The sequence below is a fragment of the Chelonoidis abingdonii genome, chromosome 6 (assembly GCF_003597395.2).
Source record: "Chelonoidis abingdonii isolate Lonesome George chromosome 6, CheloAbing_2.0, whole genome shotgun sequence".
NCBI lineage: Eukaryota > Metazoa > Chordata > Testudines > Testudinidae > Chelonoidis > Chelonoidis abingdonii.
This window is the reverse complement of record NC_133774.1, coordinates 18,677,409-18,700,156: the sequence shown is the minus strand read 5'-3', so window position 1 is coordinate 18,700,156 and position 22,748 is coordinate 18,677,409. Positions and strand designations below refer to the sequence as shown.

Below are 22,748 nucleotides of genomic sequence, written 5' to 3'. Positions count from 1 at the left end.
GAGGGAATTGGGCTTATTTAGTCTGCAAAAGAGAAGGGTGAGGGGGGATTTGACAGCAGCTTTCAACTACTTGAAAGGGGTTCCAAGGAGGATGGAGCTAGGCTGTTCTCAGTGGTGGCAGATGACAGAACAAGGAGCAATGGTCTCAAATTGCAGTGGGGGAGGTTTAGGTTGGATATTAGGAAAAACTATTTCACTAGAAGGATGGTAAAGCACTGAAATAGGTTACCTCTGGAAGTGGTGGAATCTCCATCCTTAAAGGTTTTTAAGGTCTGGCTTGACAAAGCCCTGGCTGGGATGATTTAGTTGGGGTTGGTCCCGCTTTGAGCAGGGGGTTGGACTAGATGACCTCCTGAGGTCTCTTCCAACCCTGATATTCTATGATTCTATGACACAGCCCAGAGTATTGCCACTAGGTGGTACTACCAGGCATGGACACTAAAGCCCCATCTCCCAACACCTTGTGCAAATCATTCAGTCTATGTTGTTAATCCCCCATCTGCAGAATGGAGATAATACTCTTCCATACCTCAAATGGGTGTTGTGAAGATAAAATCAAATTAATGATTGTGAGGCAGCTGGATATGACAATGACAAATAAGTACCTTGTTTCAGAGTAGCAGCCATGTTAGTCTGTATCTGCAAAAAGAACAGGAGTACTAAGGTGCCATAAGTACTCCTGTTCTATAAGTACCTTGGTATTTTCTCAGTTATGAAAACAGCCAAGCCCCAGGTAAGTTTGACTTTATGCAACATGTGGAGATTTTATTTGGATCAGGACAGAAATTCGACTTGCTCATAGCTCCATTTAAATTAAATTTTATCACGTGTTCTAACCTAGTTAGGTAGTTAGTCTAAGCTTTTACTTCATACAAGGGGCATAGGATCTACTGGCCTTCACTGGCATCTGTATAGTTCTGAGCCAACATTATTATTGCAGCAGGGCTGACAATTATACTGTCACTGATATACATGCTGGGCAATCAGAAGTAGCGGGATAGTACAAACCTCTAGGATTCCCCCACCTACTCATGAGGGAAACTTTCGGGCCCTGGTCCCTGATCTCCTATGGCGGACACAGTATTAGGTTCCATAAAGGGACATTTAGGCTAATTTGCAGAAGGTCCCCACTTCCTTTAATAACTCTGCTAATCTTGCTTGCAGTGTTACTTCACAGCTGTTCCAGATCCCCCTCTACTCCATCTCCATGGCATGGATCCCCTGATTCACTCTAGATTAACATACCTACAAGATGCCCAGGCAAGGTGTGGAATTAGCCCAATTATAATTATCCTGGGCACCTGTGGAATGCATTTCATTCTCAAACTTTAATTCACTCTACCGAGGCTAGATGGTTTCTAAACTTTTGTACTAATCAGTAATGTTTTCTTTCATTTTATACCTGATAGGATGGAGCTCAGGTACAGACAATCATATGCTGTGAATAAATGCACTACCAGCTCTAGATCAAGCAGCATCCTAAGTGGGCCACTTGTGTGACTGCATGCTTTTTCTAAATCCTTTAGCATCAGGGAGCAGAGCCAGCAAGTGAACATTACCGACAAAAAATGCCTAATGATCAGCTTGCTGTTTCCCCACAAACAAAACATGCTCAGATATGTCTAAGCCTTTCTTGCCTTTGAACAAGCAGCAACTCAAAAGAAAGGCTTCCAGCTTTAAATCCTTCTTTCCCTGTTGTGAGGATGACAGGCTAGCATACTAGTTATAAAACCAGTCAGTACTCAGACAGCTTACAATGAATGTGGTGATCTTATTACAATGGGGCTTCGTACTGCAGCTCCATCTAAGCCTCCATTCGAAACTAATATGTTTAGGAGAAAGTGGAGGGTTAACTCTTGGATTAAATTTCCCTGGGCTGACACATAGTATTCAAAGTTAGAGCCCCAGCACACATAACTCAAGTCAGCAAAATGATGTGGCAAGCACATGTGCCTAGCCTAGAAGGAAAGAATCAATTTGGAGCAAACAGATCCATCTACCCCAGGTACTTACATGACCCACACCTCTATTACTAGAGTATTTGGGTGCCTCACAATCTTTCTTGTATTTATCCTCATCACTCCTGTGAGGTAAGGAAGTGCTATTATCCCCATTTTACAGTCTGTGGCAGAGCAAAGACTTGAACCCTGATCTCACAAGTCCTATATCAGTGCCCTAACCACTGAGTGATTCTTCCTCTGTAAGGCACTGATTGGAGAATGGCAGAGAATAGCCACATGTGGAGGTGGGAAATCTCTGGAAAGGCCTGGAGCCAATCTTTACAAGGCCCACCAGAGTCCCAGATCAGCAAGAATTCCTGCTTCTGAACAATTCTTAAATTTATTTTTAAGCCTACGGAAATTCCTATGCAAAAAGCTGCATCACCCTGGAATTAGGGATTAAATAATCTATCACTCCAGAAAATAAAGACATCAGAGAAACTAGTTAAAAAAATAAAAAGTCTGGAAATTTCAGACTAAGATTTCTACTTCAGAAATAAAATACACAGTTTATGTTAGACAGAACATCTTAAATTCCTAGCATAATGGCAGACATTTTACAATGAATATGGTTGGTGAATAAATTATATGACATCACCTACCTTGTCTCTCTAATATCCTGGGACCAACATGACTATAACAACACTGCATGTTTCATAATGGCACTCCAACAGCAACCAGAGACAACTTCATCTGCCCATCACAAAAGTTTATTAGTTGTCCCACAGAATTAGTTGGTGTCACAGGCCTGTGGATCCTCCCCTTAGGCTGGGGGGAGGTCCTTTAGAAGTGGGCGGGCTTCACCCGCCCACCTCTTGGATACCAACAGGACCAGACTCCTGTACCCCACTGGTTTGAGTCTGTCACAGTGCACTGAGCCCTGGCACAGGGGAAGAGTGGCAGCAAGAATCAGCTACCCTAGCTGTTCCAGATCAGCTCTGTGTTTTCCTCCAAATGTCTCTTGCTATTCCTTCATGGAGTTCTTATGTGTGAAGGGGCTGCTCCTCTATACCTTGGGATCCTGGTGGCCAGGCACATAGTTTTGGGAAGGGGAGCCCAATGGTGTCACACAAGCCGATGTGTCAGCATAGGTGGTAGACAGTCAGGAGTGAAAAAAATTACAAAAGTTTACCCATTTGTGCCCTGGAAAACATTACTTGCAGTATGTTGCTGAAAAGACAGAGTTAAGGACGGTTGGATAATCTTTGCACCCTTTCAAACGTTTTAACTTGTTTTTTGTAAAGTGTAACTTTATTTTGAAATGCCATGGCTTTCAGCTATTTGAGTTTGTTCTGCGAAATCTGCAGTGTTCTCTTATGGAATTCTTTTAGTGAAGTAAGTGATAGAATATGTTAATCTTAACTCCAGGTTAGTGAAGTTACTTTACCTGGAGATGTTAAAACTGATCCAGACAAAGCTCTTAAAGGTAGATTTGCTGTACTTGCAAGCAGTTTGAGCTTAGAGTTGCCTCCAATGTGATTTATGTGGAAAAGTATATTACCATTTTGCACCTAGATATCCCTGCCTATTAATTTTACAAATTACTGTGTGGAAGTTGCTTATGCTCCCTTGCCTCCATATATAATCTTTAAACTATAATGCGGTACAAAGGGAAATGCTAGACTTGTTGACAGATTGCTGTAATTTTGCGTGAATCCTTGTTGAACCTGCACACTGTATTCCTTCCCAACATTACCACTGACATTTCACATTTTTATAGGTGCCTTTTTGTTATTTTCAAGCCTGGGTGCAAATGTCAGGGGACTCAGTTCCACATTTAAGAACTCAAGCTGGCACTAAGGCAAACAAAATGGGTTTCTAGCTACCTATTGTAAACGTTAACATGGGTACCCTAATTCACCCTATTGATCAAGAAATCTTTGTGGAGGATAGTGGAATATGAAGGTTCTAGGAGAACTGTGATTGTCAAGAGGGAATCTTGTGCTTTGTTTTAAATCTCCATTCCCTCCAAAAGGAGCCGAGCCCAGCTTCCAAACTTGAGTGTGTAAATTGGAGTACTCAAGTCAACATTTACTGTAGGTACCCAGACACCCATTTTATGTGCCTTGCTTCCAGTTTGAGTGCTTGAAAGTAGATCTGAGTGCCCTGACATATGCACTTATGCTTGAAAATTGAGATCCAGTTATGTCACTTCCTACTCTCGAAACAGGTTAGCAGGATAACAACAATCTCCATGATGCCTCCTCTGAAACCTGTACTGGAATCACTGTTTGAGTCACATTCACCTATACTGAATGTCACTGGAATTTCATCAGCGATGTGTATTAGCCCTTCTCCTTTATCGCTTTGTTTTGTTTCTTCTCCTCTTGTTCATTTTTCCTTTCACTTTACAGTCAGCACCGAATACCCTGCAGAAGCTAACTGTTCTGTTTATGGCTAAAATATGCTGATGCAGCTGGGCTTCCTTTAAGCGCTTAATTATTTGATACCTTGAACAAAAGATGCAATGTCTATTACATCTTCACTGTGTACTTGATTTCCTTTGTTTATGAATAAGCATGTGCGTGCATATATCATATATAATGATTGTCGCTTTCTTCTTCACCTGTAACAATGTAAAATTCAAAAAAATAACCACATAACATTATATATATATATAGTTTCATCCATGGAATTATAAGTCTGCAGTACACACAATGGGAAATAAAACAAACCCATCAACCTTCTCAGAGCACATTACTTTTGAGAATTGCCACATTCAGAGATGAGTGGAAACAGATGGATAACTGTTAGATGCAGGTAGCAGTAAACATCAACAATTTGAATTCCTCAAACTTAACTGACATTATAACCTATTAAGGCTTAGCTAAAACTTGAGTCAGCAAATTCTGGGGATTTTTTTCTACAGCGCTAGATCACTATGTAATGTGCTATATTACTGTAAGTGAAGACATAAAAGCCTGAGGTTGTGCCAAACCTGAATGAGCAACTATTACATGAGCTGTTTGTTAGTATCTGGTCTCTCTGTTAGCCCTGGGATAGAATTTTGGGTTTGACTTTTTAATACTCATACTAATATGTGTAAACGAAGGACAAAGACACTATGATGTTGCTTCTGCCTTGTCAGATGGATTTGTTAGTGCAATGGGAATAGTTAAGACTAATTAAAGTGTTACTCAGAGCACACTTTAAGATTGCCTCAACCCCTATCTCAAGGTAAAATCAAGCAACCAGTCAGGAGGGTCAAAGGGTCTTGGGGGGGGGGGGAAGGGGAAGTATAAAACCAAAGACCAAAGAAATGCCCGTCCCTGACTAGAGCACAACCTCACTCCTTACCCCTCCCATGGGGTACAAAAGAGGTGAAATGAAGACCCCAGACCCAAAATGGAACATGCCACTAAGGTGTAAGAGGTGGGACTGTGGATATGCATTTCAAGTATAATTATATCTCCTGAGGAGAGGGAGATGAGACACTGGGAAACAAGACTCTGTGGTGTCAGAGTTATGGAATACATGTTTGCTGGAAATAACCTCAATAAACATCTCATTGTCTACACTTTGGACGTCTGGGCTTCTGCTTTCTTTCCACATGACAAGAACCAGTGGACAGGGTGAAGGGAAAGCCCTCTAACACTGTTCAAAGAAACACTGGCTTTGCACACAAAAATTCCTCCTTGGGAAATGAGGCTTCCGGGGTTTAACAGTCTAGTCATTCATATAATGCTTGTTAACACCACAACACATTTCTTCTTTTTCAAGGTTGAAATGAAATCATACGAAAACAAGGTTCTGAATTTATAGTAGGAGTTCCTATACTAAGTGCTAATAATTACACTTAATTGTCTGCAAGTAACTAATACAAGACTAGGAAGTAGATTATTTTTCATACTCATAAATAGTCAATTCAGTGCTATTACCCTAACAAATTAATTGCTAACATATCCTGAAGTATTAGGACTAATTGTTCACTTATTCATTCCATCTTGTGATTCTGCTGAAGTTACTATGTAAGGTCAATATACAGTAAGGGATATTGTAATTAGCATCACTTAATACAATGTGTTTGCAAAATGCCTTCCAGCTTTCCCGTGACTATTATTTATTACTATAATGTATTATTTATTAAGAAAATAAAAAAAACATATTCATTACATTCTCTAGCTGGGTTTAAGAATGAACTATCAATTTAAGAGGAAAACATAACCATTTTATATTATTTATAAATTCAACTATTTGTATATAATTTAATAAATAATAGTGTCCCTGCTAGGCTATAAATAGGAGATTCTCTCAAACACTTTAGATTTTTAGAATAAAGTTTGTAAAATTCTATTATATTCCTATTGGGCCTTAATGTTTTCATCTTTGTTATATTCTAAATTTTAATTTTCAAAACGTGTCTAAATGACTAAGGAGCCTCAGTCCCGTCAACTTTCAACCAGAATAAGGTTCCTAGGTGAATTAAGTACCTTTTGAAAATGTGACCCTAAACCCCATTTTCAGAGGTGACTTACGTGTCCAAGTCTCATTGAGAACCAGTGGAACTTTGGCTCCTAGATATATATTTATATGGACCTATTACTCTTGTATCTGAGAACCTCACAATCTTTAATAAGGCCCCTCTAATGTAAGGATGTGCTAATATTCCCATTTTATCAGATGGGAAATGGAGGCACAGTGATATTAAGTAACTTGCCCACAGTCACAGAAGAAGCTTGTGACACAGCAAGGACTTGACCCAAGAACTCCCCAAAAGCAAAGCTAGTGCCCCCACCACTGAATCATCTGTCCTCATTAAGTCACTTTTGAAAATGGACTCAAAATTGTTCCTTGTGATGGCCTGCTACAGCCTGAAATTGGTAGCCTTCAGCAAGGCACCCATCTTCTATCAGGCTTTCAGCTCAGATTGTTTTAGGCTGGACTGTGTCACAAGGCAACTTAAGTGGAAATGTTTTACGCCATAAAGTATTTGGCTAACTCAGCATTTTTGCATGGTTTCATTATAAATTCACAGTTGTGATATTATGGTGAAGGCAGCCATAAAATACATAAACAAAATGTATATTTATCAATAATACTGCTTAACGATACTTTACATTTGAATAGCACACTAGCTATGTATACATACTAAATAAAAGCAATCAGCTCTCAAGTTTCAGGACATAGACAGGTCATGATGAGTTCAGGAAGCCATTCTCCATCCTATTTATGGCACTGTACACCTGGCTATATGCTTTATGTTATTAGGGCTTTTTGGCTTTCCCCTGAAGCTTCAGTTAGTAGCCACTGATGGTAGCAGGATTCCAGGCTTGATAATGACATAGTATATTCTTAATACATCCACCATTAATTAGTATACGCATTGAGAGAGATGGCCCTAGCTCCCACCTGCCAGAGTTACACCACACACCCATACAACTCTGTCAAAAAACACCTCTAGAAAAGGTTTGTATTATCAACATACAAACAGAAGGCAAGGCGATAAAATGTATTCTTTTGCAGCATGCACTGTAACTTCTGAGAACTCTCTTGTAATTCCCACTCCTCCTCCTCCTGTACCACTCTACCTTTGGCTAACTTACAGGAAATAGCATTGTAAACTTTTCTAGTCCCTTTTCACATCACAGATGACAAACTCCAGCTCATTCTTCCTTCCTCTGGGGAAAAATGTGAGGGTTTGTCTTTTAAATTTATTGGCCTTGAGAAAAATACAGGGAGACTTGAGTATAAGGCTAAAAGCCGTGAGAACAGAGTCAATGTAGCATCACTGAGCTCAGCTGTCCCACCAGTCTGGGTTCACCTTACTCTGTGCTGCTGTGACAGGCTTTCAAGACCCCTTCCTGCACACACACAGGTAGAGACACATCCAGCTGCAGCTATATTCACACAGATGCTGAGATCAGCTCTGCATGGGAGAGTTCAGTTAAGGAATTGCCCAGCATGCAAGTGTACATCCCCTCTGGAGTGTAAACCCAAAACTGTAGTGTCTTGCGTTGCACAGAAAACCATACAGTGTACGCTCATAAAATTCACCCTTTCCCTCAATATGGAGATGGGTATGCAACAGCTTTCTGCCCCCAGTATGTGCTTTAGAGACAAAACAAAATAAATTAACTACAAAAGATATATTTTAAGTGGTTATAAGTGATAGTAAACAGATCAAAGCAGATGACCTTAGTAAATAAACAAAAACCGCAAAGTGAGCTTAACATACTAGATAAGTAGGACATAAATTAGCAAATTCTCACCTTGAATGATAAATAGACTGGCAGATTCTTAAGGCCCAAGCTTCCTTGGCTTTCTCAGGTTTTCATACACAGGCTAAAAATCATTCTAGTTTGGGACCATCACTTCCCACAGTTCAGTCTTTGTTCCTCAGGTGTCTCCAGGTGTGTTGTTGTAGGGAGAGTGAGGTCTCCCCATGATGTCATTTTCCCCATTTTATATCTTCTCCTCACTTTCTGGAAGGTTTTTTTGCTGTGACCTGGGTCAAATAGTTCCCATTGCATAATACTATCTCTGAGAGGTTTCTACTGTACACAGTTCCTGGGGTATTCCTTGTGCTTGTGTGCATTTCCTCAATAAACCATTAACATTGTTTGACCTTTTTACTGTCATACCTGAAAGCCAACTTTTGGGTGTTTTCATCCTCACAACGTGTTTCAGTAACACATACATAGCAAAGCTTCGTAACTTCACATACAACCCAACTAGATATTACTCTCTAGCAGATCAAGACTTTTAGACACCTCACAAGGCATACTTTGTATAAGGCATATCCTAATTACATGGCAGTGGTGAATACTGGGGTGTTAGGATGTCACAGTACCCTATACTAAATTGCCAAGGGGGCAACAACCAGCTGCAGCCGCACCTTCTGCCCCAGCACTGCAACACTAAACCTGGCCTAGTTAGGAGGGAATGCCCAGAGAAAGGGAGGAGGGTGGCTTGAGACTGGCAGCTTCTGTCCCACAGAACTGAGCCTGGCTTCCCACTACAGACATTGCAACCTGGCGCATGGGTAGGCTAGGGCCCTACCAATTTAACAGCCATGAAATCTGATCTCCCTTGCTGCTGGGATCCCAGGGCTCCTAGCTGTTAGTCTGGCCATGCTGGGGAGGGACAGGAGTTGTCCTTCCCCTGCATGGCCACTCTTGGTGGGGAGATCAGTCCTACCTCCAGAGGCAGCGCAGAAATGAGGGTGATATATCCTCCTCGAGGGGTTCCACTTCCGGTGGCTGCAACTGGGGCATGGGCAGCCCAGGCTCGGGGCTTCTGCCCCCTGCCACTCCAGCTGGGGGCTTGTAGCCCAGTGGGCTAGCTTGCCTTTATTATATTCACTGCTTTGCATTATATTCAGCAATAATGCAAGAAACCTACAGGTCTGTATCCTGTAAGACATTGGCTTCAGCAGGTTAGCATAAGGCTTGAGGCCTATAAACTTTGAACAGATAAATGGCCCAATGGAAAACCCCAAGTATTTGGGGAGCTAAAAATAGAATTTAAGGGGACGTTCTGAGCACAGGTACATGAGTCAACTACAGAAGTGTCCTGGTAATGAACTGACGTACACAACAGGTACATGAGATATATCTAAGGCTAGCCTGCTTGCTTGCCTATATATCTTTTCTTATATGTTTCTTATTTTCTTATGAGCTTGATTATTTGTTTTATTATAATAGTTTTATAGATTTTATATTAGACTATATTTTGGCTATAACACAATGACTTACAGGCCACATCCTGTATGTTGAGCTAATGCAAAGTTAGCATATACATTTGGGACCTTTCACCTAGATAGATGGTGATAAGATCCATATATGGCGGCGACCTTTAACATAAAGGATGTGTTGAAGTAGGTTGGCATAGGGGGCTTCCCTAAGTTCATACCCTATTAGTTTGTAGTTTGAAACTGCCTCTCTCATTTACTGTAGCAGCAGATGGACACATAATAACTGATTATTAAAATATTTCCAATACAGTATGTCCTCCCTGTATAACATAAATAGCCCATATACTTTCCTGTTATCTAGTTATTTTATGTAACAGATGATTTTCTTTATCTTTCTGTTTTCAAGTTAGCTACTTATAATGTCTGGAGCTCCCAATGGTAAATAATATTCTCACGCATCTGTGGTAAAGTGTATATCCATAAGTTAAAATTTGACTAGCAAGGAATTTATTAAAGAAACATGGTTGACAATTATCCATTTATGCAAGTTGATTCTTTCAGGATTATATTGGCTAGTTTCTTTATCTGTTCTTGCACACTATGGAGTAAATAATTCTCCTCCCACTGCTTCTTCCCCTCCCCCACCAAGCTATTTGAAGGATCGATCTGAGTGAAAGTATGAAAATAATTGTTTGCAAGTTCTTTGGGGAGAATTTTCCTCTGGGATCATGTCCATCATATCTGCAGTTAAGCATGTCCGTTATGTTTCATGTTTAGATGTACAAGCGATGTTTTTTAAGTTCTAAAAATAAATAATTCACTAACAAAAACTTCACGATTAACCATCCTGTTCTCTTTATGAAGTACATAGAGGGGGCTTTATTCTAGCAAACCTCTGGCAGCAGATTCTACAGATTATAAAAGGTCCATAGGGATTGCCCTTCTTTAGTGGGAGCAGGAACAAAACAGGTTATCCTGGGAGCATAGGGGGAGGCTGAAGAACACAGGGAAGCTGAGCTGCAGATGATAGAGTTAAAAAAAAAATCGTTTCCAAAATGTTTAAGGGATGCAAAGGGGATGGTTATAACAGGACAATGATTGCAGCCTTCATTATGGAAAGAAAACAATTTCTCCAATATGTATTTCAAATATGATGAAATGAAAGAAAAAGAACCCTAACCCAAGATTTAATTGCCCAAGTATCCTATAGTCCAAAGTCCTAGACTTCAATTTGTTGAGTAAGCCATATATTATAGACTATGCATATATCATATTTCTATCTCATACAGTTCATAACAATGTTAAATACAATGCCTCCATAACTATAATCTCAGCTAAAAGCTATAATTTCAGTTAATTTTCCCAAGAGGCTCACTTGCTCCCCAATGTCTAACCAATACATATTTAAATAGCATTTAACATCTTATAAGCCCATCTGGAATTCTAGAAGTAAAGGTTATAATCTGTGTAAACTCACTACCCATTAGCTTGCACTACTCATTTCAGTGTTGACTAGTTTCAACTCAGCATACCATAGTATTTACACTGAACATAATTTATGGGTCTGAATCAGATCTCACACTGGTTTTATACTTAACATCGCTGATGTTACTCCTGTAAACCAGTTAAATCAGGTCAGAATAAGATGAACGAGCTGCATGCGTGTGTAATGACAACAGCAAGATTTGGTATCAGAGCAGGATCATAGTAACCAGAGATACAAAAGAATCTCAAGATCTTCTGATTTACCCCCTACCAGACACTATACTGGATATCTCCAATAGACTACGTATTAGCCATTGAATAGATGACACTCCTAATTTTAAATTCATAGGCTGACCAAGAATATTTGCAACTAATTAAAATGCCAGTACCCATGATTTTACGAATCTCATGGAGGATAAATGGTCATCTATTTATTTTCCTCATAGTGTTACTTTAGGGAATAAAAAGAGTATTAATTTATCTAAGGGTTTTTTTTGATAATTCTGACTCTGGCTATTGGAAAAAGAGAACTCTATTAGGTCTTTTACATGTCTTGGACACTGTTCCCTCAAAATTAGTGGTTACAAAAAGGGATATATAACTATTTTTAAAAGACTATATTGAAACTTCATTAGGCTCTTGTAAATACTCACCAACAGAGAATACTGGATTTAAAGGTCATTGTCTATGCCTTAGCAAGAAGCAGATTGTCACGGTTGCTAGGGGTAACCCTTAGTTTGAGGCCTGTGGACAGGCCAAAACTGAACAGCTGTGCAGTGCAGAGCTCACACTGAGTGTGAAAGATATGGTGACCGTATATTGACTAAATTTAAACAGAGAGGGCTATGTTCTTCCCACCATAGTCCGCCCCAGCACTTAATTTGTATTTATAGCTGGCTTCTTTGCCATCTGTGCATGCTGGCCTTCTCAACATCTCAGAGGAATTGGAGTGGCATTGTTTGAAGATCTGATTAAATAGCCAGGAAAAAGTAATCCATCAGTTATAAAGGGAAATAGAGACAGTTACAATAGTATCCTGTAGCTCTTTAGCATTTTGCCTTCATTTTCTTTTACTTTCATTCTAATCCAATGCCAAATATCATAAACACTGACCAAAAGTACAGAATTTACTGACAGCATTTGAACATCTAGGTGGAAACCATAATGAATTATCCCATTTCCTTTAGACTGGTACTATTGAGAAAGAAAACTACATTACCATTCACGATGGCCCCTTTTCTCCAGGGTTGCACCTGTCTAAATATATTCCAGAAGCATGAGCTAAATGCAAGATTTAGTTTTTAAAAAAACTCAAACCTTTCCCCCTCACAAAAACCCCCTCTTCCCCCCCCCCCATTACGATGTTTAATAGAGATTAACTTATTTTTAAATACCATTATATCATTCTGAAGATGCCCATCTAAATATCAGTGGGGTTATGTGCTATGTATAGTTACTGTGCCAAGGTTTTTTCTTTAAGCACCTATTCATGTTCATGTTTCCCACAGAGGAAAGGTAACACCTTTTCTAGCAACTGGTGACTCTGCACAGGAGAGAAATACTCATCTGGCTTGATTCTGCACTGTGCGGGTGTAGAGTGCATAAAGGCCAAGTAAAAAGTGATGAGCCATACAGGGAGCACAAGTGTAGCCTGATCCTGCTGCGCAGACATCCAGTCTATTAATAGTATAAGTCAGGCCTATGAAGAGAGTTGCACAGTGAAGCGTCTCATTAGCACAAGAAGGATGAAAATCATGCCCTATCCAGGCAGTGTCATTGCGTAGCTGCATCCCCTACTAGCAGGCACTGTTCACAGTGGGGGCTTATTGCACAAGGAAGCTGGCTCGAGGTGAGGGCTGGGAAGTGATCCGTGCCTTCCCCAGGTGCTGCTGGTGTTGCATTTTGGACATGGGTTGGTTGGAGAAACAATAAGTGAATGAAGGAGGGATTGGATAGCAAGGGAGAGGGAATGGGAGTGACGAACTGCTAAGAGGTTTAAAATTTGAGCTCAGACAGTCATTCATTCTGTACTCAGGAACAAACATAGAGAAAGAACATCGGTCCTGTTCTCTTTTCTGTTTACTGTCTGTATTTGTTGTAAGAGAATTGTTATGCCAGGGACTAGAGACTTACAAACACTCAGTGTGGAGCACTGGACCTAGCAGTTAACCTTGGTTGTGCCCACCTGGAATCACTACTTGCATTTGCATTGCAACACAACTACCTGGCATACTACTGCCCACAGGAGAAAGGCCTGCAGCATGAAAGCCTTTCAGGAAATCGATGGTCTTTAACACATTACAATGTTATTAGAGTGTTCCACATTACTGGTCTAAAACACTACAGTAGGTGGGCGTGTTACTGAAGTTATGGGCCATTACTGGAGAATGCTGTTTTTTCAAATAATGGCAGAGTTTAAGTAAAGCTTTACAATTTTGAAATGATTCTGTGCGCACTTTTCAAAACAAATTCTATAGCATGGGCTATAAAACAAGTCAAACAAGATGATCAAAGTGGTCCCTTCTGGTATTAAAATCTATCAACAACTGTGAATTACCAATTTTCTACTTTTTCCAGTCCAGGTCAGGGTGTGAGTGAACTATGGCTGCATCGACGCTACAAGCTAGGGTGGTGATTCCCAGCTCACAAAGACATACTTGTGCTAGCTCTCATCGAGCCAGCATGCTAAAAATAGTAGCATAGCTATGGCCGCACGGGCAGCCACCCCGAATATGTACCTGTGGGATCTAGGTGGGTTTGTACTGGAGGTGTCTAGGCCATGCCACTCCTCATCACTTGTCGTACTACCGCAGCTACACTGCTATTTTTAGCACACTAGCTCAGTGAGAGGTAGCACAAGTATTTCTACTGGGCTGGGAATCACATCCCTAGCTCCAAGTGTAGATGTGGCCTATATTTCTGAATATTCCACAGTTCTACATAATTAACAAATACAGCAGAATCCACTTTAAGTAAACGACTATCATATAAAACACAGAAAGCACATTAAAGGCATTTAGAAATGTTTTACCTTATGTAGTTTAAAATGAATACATAGCTTTTATGTTTATACAGTTTAATATTCCATAAAGAAACAAACCCCACCAGTAATGGCACAAGAAAGGACAGTTTATAATTCTCGTGAAACTATTCATTTCTATGCCACAGAAACACACCTTTCTTCCCTTGATGTATAAGAAACACCAGCCTTTCAATCATGACTCTTTGCTATCTCCACCACCACAGTGCTAAATTTCACCTACCTTTTCCCCTATGACAAATATTCTAAGTGTTCAAAGTGGAGCCAAACAGTATTTTATTCTCCATTCCATATGGACTGTTTCTTCCACCTCCCCCCCCTCACCCACACACACACACTCTCCCCTTGGCCCTTTATAATCCCCAGCCTCTTCTCATATTTCAGCAAGATGAACCCAGTGGTTGAAAGGGAAGACACTGTCTTTGATTTTTCATGCTGAGATTTTGACCTCCAGTGTCACTTCTGGGATGCACCTAGCATCTGTAATTGTCCCAGTGACAGAGAGTCTCAAGGTTACACCAAGACAGACCTGCATCTCCCCTAGTGCTAAGAACACACTGTTATAAATCAAGCCATCCAGCTTGCTAAATATTGGTTAACATGGCTAAGAATGAAGGCAGCGGGGGGTGGAGGGGGAGAGACAGTAGGTGCCCAACTAGGATTTATGCTAATTGTATTAATCACTGATATGATTCTCTGTGTCCTTTGTATCTTACCCGGCTCAGGGATGATTAGCTGTGCACTGGTCTGTGCATTCCCAGCATCATTTTCAGCTACACACTGGTAAAAACCTTCATCTGACTTTACAAGGCCCAGAATCCGCAAGTTGCTGCCACCCTAGAGAGACAAAGAGGGGAGAGAGAAAGGGCAGGGAAATAATTAGACAAAACTGTCACACTGACTGTCACTTGCTAAGGAGCTTCAATAATATTTTGTTTGTGAAACAATAGCAGAGAGTATTAGGAAACCTCAGCCTCCGTTCATATTGTCTTTGACTCTGGTGGATTGTAATAAAATGCATGTTCATTGGAATCAACTGATTCGTTTTGTTCTCTTTGCATCACTCTGTTACAAGGATGGTGCTTGTGCCCTTATTCACTTTGGTACAGAGGAGGACCAGCTCAACACCCTATGCAACAGTTAAACCCCATATTAAAAGCTAGAGTGGGACTTGAGTGGTGAATAGGGCTTTGCATTGGCTTTTTGCAGCAGGGGAGATATAAAAGAACTTCCAACTTTTGTACCTTGTGTACAAACAGTGTTCTGAAGGTCAGATCCTACATCATGACATGAGACCCAAAGACCCACAGCAACAGAAGAGTTACTCAATGTGTGCTGCTGGTGCACAGGATTTCAGTTTTAGTTGCTGCTAGCACAAACAGAATTAAGTGATGTGGCAAATGTTGGTTTCTAAGGGACAATTCTTTGCATAAGAAAATGCTGCAAGAGAGATTCCCTTGCTATAAATATTTCTTCAGGAAATACAAATTGAAAGGATAATTCCCCTCCTCATTTTAATAATAATAAAGAGACTTTCCATTCCTTGGCAAGTATACTTATTGCTGTCTGATCCTCCTCATAACAAATAGTGATGTTGCATAAAGTAGCACGAACTTGTGATTCCATACAACTGAGTAAATCTTCTCCACAAGAAAAATATGGTAAAAACCAACCTTTCTTCATTGGAAGATGTTTAATTTACAGGAACATAGTCCATTTTATTGATTAGAATGTGCATTCACTAGGAAATTGGTACTAAATATTGCAATCTGATCTATGTGAATGAGACATGTTAACCTTCTTATGCCAAAGTCATCAAAAGAATAATGTTATCTCATGGCCTGTGGATATTTTTATCATGCTGCAACAAAAGATAGGCATATTGGGGACGGGATTTTCTGAAGCACTCTGCAGTGTCTCAACTCTGCTCTCATTGAAATCAATGATAAAATTCTTGTTGACTTTCATGAGAGTAGTTAGGCCAATGCTTTTGAAAATTCCACCATTGATATTTAACTTTTAATGCCTCCCATATAATGCTATTTGTGTAATACAAGATGGGAATGTGACATGATATCACACTATCAATTATATGCTATGACGACAAAATTGTGTACGTGTCAAATGACCATTATCATTATTAATTTAACTGTGGTGAAAATACTTTGAATTTGAAGAAACTGATGGATCGTCACTGAAAGTTCAAGTTCTGAAAATATGTTCTAAAACAGATTTGAAAACAATGTAGGGAGGGATGCCAGCTGAATGTCATACCTGTAGCAGAAATATCTGTTTCACTTTTAACTCCCGCAGTTCCAAATGAAATTACACAGGGGAAGAAAATGCTAAGAAGCTGCAAGATCTGCACATTTCTTTGAATTCCAGATGGCATTTGTTAGCTCTCTTCTAAGATATCAACCTTTCTCACTTATGATTACTTAAAATATATACAGTAATGTATCCTTAAAACAGAGGCTTGAGGATATTAAGACTGATTTCCCCTTTGTCTGTGATTATCCCCACTGTTGCATTGTGGCTTATAGCCTGTTTTCTCTAGCTAGAAAGGCGTTACCCCTTTGCTCATGCAGATGTGTGAAGTATCACTAACCTCCATTGTAACTGTTGATCCACTATCTTCAAATTTAAACATATCTATTTTTAAAAGGACAGACTAAGAAGTTGTGCATGTAACAATAAGCACAGTTGATGATTGACCACTGTTGTATTCTTCATCCTCCCACATTCACTTTCTTCCCTTTGTTTCTCATCCCTTACTAACATATGTCTGAAAGTGTAATTTCTTCAGAGTGTGGATTCATCATTTTTTGTCTGTAGTAAAGCATTATACGTGACACTGATGTTACTTTATCAATAACAGGTGATACATAATAATAATTTAATTGAAAATGTGACATAAAGTTATGGTAAATTTTCTGTGCTTGAGGAGATCCTAAACAAAAATCTAAACTACTGTTGAATGAAAGAGTAAGGGCCTGATTCAAATCCCAGTGAAATCAGTGGGAAGACTTCAACAGGTTTTGGGTCAGACCATAAGAGCACTCTGGTGCCATATCCCCTTTGTCCACCAGGAGGCAAGAGAGATTTGATCTGTTTTGCTTAGATGTTTCCTGCTTCTGCTAAACTAGTCAAAACACTGGTTATGAAAAGAATGAACAAATCAGAAATAAAAACATACTTTAAGTCAAATAGTGAATTTGCAATGACAAAAGTCAGATAATTACCACTATCTGAAAATAATCACTAGGAATGACCACTTCTCCATTCTTGATCCAATCCACGGTAGGGACAGGCTTACCAGACACAGCACATTCAAACTCAATGTCCATACTTTCATAAGCATAGAGGTTTGAAGGGTGATTTAAAAACCATGGAGGAACTGCAAGGGGAGAGATAAAAAACAAAACAAGTAGTGAGTGGATGTGAATGTAAATTTAGCAACCCAATAATTTCACTAGGCCTGGAAAATATTAGACAGAAATAGAAAACATATCTGCAAATCAAATTATTTCCCCAAACTCTCAGGTTTTTTTTAACCAAATAATAATGAAAACATTTATTTTAGTGAATACAGTTTAACAGTTATATGATTTTTGCAAGAAGGGAAGCTTGAGAACCCAATATGGAGAGTACGTAAGATTTATGTGAAATATACACAGTAAGCACCTGAGGAACCAGGGACCTGATCCAAAGCTCATTCAGTGGATCAGGTGTCAAAAGCATGCACAAACGTGACGTGCACATTAATATGCAGGTAGGTAGCTTTTAGACAAGTACACTGACTGTCAGTGCAGAATGAAGTATATTTAGGCTTGAGAAAACAGTTCCATATAACCAAGTGGAACTCGTGACTGGATTTACAAAATATGAGGATTTCACTAATAAGAATGAATTTTGTCCATGATGGTAGAAAGAAGAAACAATGTGGATTATCTTTGCTGAGGACAAATTCTTATTAAGATAGCAATTATCTGTTGCCTTGTATTACTATAATGTATTCCCACTTTTGCAGTATGCTAATTTAATTTAATTTCATCATTACCATAATACTGGTATGATGGAGATTTGCAATTTGAGAAAACTGCTAATAACATCAAATTTCTAATGAGTTCCCTGTCACAAAAAACACAATTCACATACAGTTCATCAGCTTTCACAGGGGAACAATGTTTACTATTTTGAATATTCATAGTTGCTAGGAAGCCAGATTACATTCATTCCTAGGTAGCATCCATGATTTCTCGTTTGAACAGAAAATGGAATTGTATTTCTCAAGCAACTGTTTCCAGTGTCTGATTTATAATATATACAAATCCATTAAACGGGTGCGGGGGGGAAGAACAACTGACATGAAAAGACTGTTCACATTGCAAAATCAAACACTCAAAAGTTAGAAAATAACAGAAATAATCTGACTCCTTGTGCTTATACATTATGACTGTGTATTTAATTAAATGACCACAGGTCTCCTGCTTCTTTTAGTGCACAGAATGGATGTGACTCACTTTATTAGCTGTTATTCAATATTTTGTTTTCTCCTCATTGTTCAACATGTGGCTCTGTGCCTTTTTATTATTTATTTGGCATATGCAATACAGTCAAGCCAAGCCACAGTGTTCTTATCCAGGATGTTCAAGGCACAAAGACTTCAGTTGCAGTTCTCAACAATGTGTGTCATAGCTTGTGGCTGCCCACACTGACACAGTGGATTCCACTGCAGCCTTATTTACAGCATACTATTCAGACCCAGCTCTGAACATAGAATTACAAATTTCCTCATGGGCTTTTCTACAGCACTCATCACTATAATTTTTGCACATTTCAAATTAATTAATTAATTTTCATAACATCCCTGTAAGGTGAGGGGCAAGTATCCCTGTTTCACAGATGGGGAGCTGCGATACCAAGAAATTAAAGGTCAAAAGTGTCCAATAATTTTGGTTGCCCAACTTGCAACTTGCCCAATTGATTTTTTTCAGAGTACACAGCACTACATAATACTTCACATGTTTAAAACTCAGCTGTCACAGACGTCTATTGCAGTTGTGAGTGCTCAGCACTTCTGCAAATTAGACCTCAGGATCTCAAGTTGGCCACCCAAAATGAAGAACACTGTGACCACTTGTGAAAAGTTTAGGTTAAGTGACTTATCCAAAATCACATAGGAAATCTGTGGCAAGCAGAGATAGAATCCAGTTCTCCAGGGTGGCATTTAATTGCCTTAACCATGAGTCCATCCTTACTCTTCCTGCCTCACCTACTACATACCTTCAACTTGTGCAACAAAGGAAGTAACGTTGTGACTCAGGAATCCTATGTTCCACTGCAGTTTCTGACAGAAATATTATCTAGGAGTTATAGACTCTTCTGTCCAGGACCCTTGAAACTCTCAGAAGCTCTCAATGCAGGGTTCACCATTCTATAACAGCAACTCCTATCAGACCTGATAAACTCACTACATCTAACATGACACTTTGATATCATTTATCCACAGATAATATCTTTAAGGCATTAAATGAAAGCCACAGTGACACACTAGTCATCATAAGCCTTGTGAGATGTATCTACAGATGGTATGTAAGTTATAGAGGGGTAGCCATGTTAGTCTGTATCAGCAAGAACAACGGGGAGTTGAAGGTTGTAGCCCACGAAAGCTTATGCCCAAATAAATGTGTTAGTCTCTAAGATGCCACAAAGACTCTTCGTTGTTTTTGTGTAAGTTATGTGTGCCTACTAAAATATATTTTAAACCATGTAACAGGGCAAAGGTAATAAACAGGTTTTCTGCCAGACAAAAGCATGTCTATTCACCTACTCCTATCTTTGATGTAAATTAAGCATTGTAAGCCAAACACAGTGGGAGCTACATTTGCATTCCAAGTCATCATGAGGATATGATGTCAACACGGGGGTCAGCACATGGGAGAACAAACAACAGAAGGGCTCTTCAAAGGTTTACTGGACTATAACTAGGGGACAAGTAAAGCACTTTGTTATCCAGTCATGGAGGAAATCCCTTGAATGGTGTGGGTTGTTCATGAAAACTTGGATCCTGCTTATGATTGAAAACCAGAAGCTCTGTCAAAGACTGAACTCTTGGGACAAAATTTACTTTATTACATAGGAGAGGTAACCATTAATAAGTGTAGACCTAGGATTGCATTTTATGTTTTTTCCACTCATTATCCTTACTCATTATTTCTTAAGTCTTAATCTTTGATAATAAATGTAGGATTGTTTCACTATAGCTCTATATATCCATGATCTGGAGTTGTACCAATCAAGCTGTGTGTATACTGTTCTCTTGGGACTCATACATTACTGTGAGTGTCCAATGGTAGGGGCTGGACGGATGCTTCAGAGAAGCTTGGAGACTGGAGTACACCAAATATTAACCTGCAAGGCAAAGTAAGAGCTGGCAGAGCCATGAGAAGATTATTTGGGTGACTAACTGGCTGGTGGTGTCAGGGAGCTGACACCCAGTTTAGCACCAGCAAGTTTCTCTCTCTCGCGCGCTAAGTTGGGGGGTAACATAGTGACTCACTATCCCAGGCACCTTGAGGAGTGTCACACTCCTCTAGCCTGTCCTTGTCCTTTTCCCAGTTTCTTCTCTACCTCCCCCTCAGCTCAGTTAGGAAGCTTAATGATCAGGGATACCTAAAAGAACAAGGCCAGGAACCAGGGTAGCTAACATAATCCGAATTTTTTAAAAAGGCTCCAGTGCCGATCCTGACAATTACAGTCTGATAAGCCTAACTTCACTCCCAGGCAAATTGATCACAACTATAGGAAAGAACAGAATTATCTGAGACACAGATAAACAGGATATGTTGGGGAAGAGTCAGCATAGCTTTTGTAAGGGCAATCATGCCTCATCAGCTATTAGAATTCTTAGAGGCTGTCAACAAGCATGTGGACATGGGTAATCCAGAGGATATAGTGTACTTGGACTTTCAGAAAGCCTTGACAAGGTCCTTCACCATAAGCTCTTAAACAAACAAAGCAGTCATGGGATAAGAGGGAAGGCCCTCTTATGTATCAGTAACTGGTTACAAGATAGAAAACAAAGGGTAGGAATAAATGCTCATTTTTCATGATGGAGAGAGGTAACTAGTGTGATCCCTTAAGGATCTGTACGTGGACCTGTGCTATTCAACATATTCATAAATGATCTAGAAAATGGGGCAAACAGTGAGATGGCAAAAACCGGAGACGATACAAAATTACTCAAGATTAAGTCTAAAGCTGAATGTGAAGAGTTACAAAGGGATCTCACTAAATGGGGTGACTGGATGACAAAATAGCAGATGAAATTCTATGTTGAAATATGCAAAGTAATGTACCTTGGAAAATATAATTCCAACTGTACATACAAAATGGACAGTGTCTATGTTTGCTGTTACAACTCAAGAAAGGTCTTGGAGTCATTGTGGAAAATTCCTGAAAAGATTTGCTCAATGTGCAGTTGCAGTCAAAAAAGCGAACAGAATGCTAGGAACCATTAGGAAAGACACAGATACTAAAACACAAAATATTATAATTCCACTATATAAATCCATAGTACGCCCACACCTTGAATACTCTGTTCATCCCATCTCATGAAAGATATATTAAAATTGGGAAAAGTACAGAGAAGGGCAACGAGAAGGATTAGAAGTATGGAACAGCTTCCATATGAGGAGGGATTAAAAAACTGGGGCTGTTTGGTTTAGAAAAGAGATGACTAACAGGGAATATGATAGAGGACTGTAAAATCATGAATGGTGTGGAGAAAATGAAAAGGGAAGTCTTATTTACTTATTTGCATAACATACAAACCAGGGGTAACTCAATGAAATCAATAGGCAGCATGTTTAAGACAAGCATAAGGAAGTACTTCTTCACACAATGCACAGTTAACCTGTGAAACTCATTGCCATGGGATATTCTGAAAACCAAAACTATAACTGGGTTCAAAAAGAATTAGATAAGTTCATCAATGGCTATTAGTTAAGATGATCAGGGATGCAACCCCATGCCATGGGTGTTCCTAAACCTCCAACTGCCAGAACCTGGGAGCAGATGACAGGGGATGGATCACTCGAAAGTGCTCTATTGTGTTCATTCCCTCTGAAGCATCTGGCACTGGCCAATGTCAGAAGACAGGATACTGGGCTAGATGTTCTGATCAAGAACCATGGCTCTTCTCTGGTATAAGAGAATGCTCTGCTGGAAGAGCAAAGCCGATTTATGCAGGACTCAGATCTTTCTGAGGGGCCATCGAAGGATGGAATGAACTCCTGAAGCATCTCAGAACCACCACACATCTCATCACTTTTCACTCCAAGTGCAAGGCATACTTTAATAAAAACACACAGCAGCAGAAACTTTTTTAATCCACAGACTATTTCCTCCTCACAAGACGGAGAGAGAAACAAGAACTACATGGGGCAGATGCATCTTTTTAATGAACTCTTGTTAGTGTGGCAAATTGCCACCACTATTATGATCGGTCTCGCGCTTTCTCTTCTTTGGGTGGGGGTTCAGGGCGCCATTTCTTGCCCCTGAATTGGAATATTAATTGCCCCACTAG

At 39.7% G+C, this 22,748-nt stretch overlaps 1 protein-coding gene across 1 annotated transcript in view; it reads right to left on the bottom strand.

The window, feature by feature from the left end:
• The window catches only part of DCC (DCC netrin 1 receptor), a 978,992-nt gene that overhangs the window by 384,030 nt on the left and 572,214 nt on the right, over positions 1 to 22,748 (bottom strand). Inside the window, 2 exon segments of the mRNA XM_075066875.1 lie at positions 14,875 to 14,995; positions 17,401 to 17,555. Of these exon segments, the coding sequence (XP_074922976.1) occupies positions 14,875 to 14,995; positions 17,401 to 17,555 (276 nt within the window).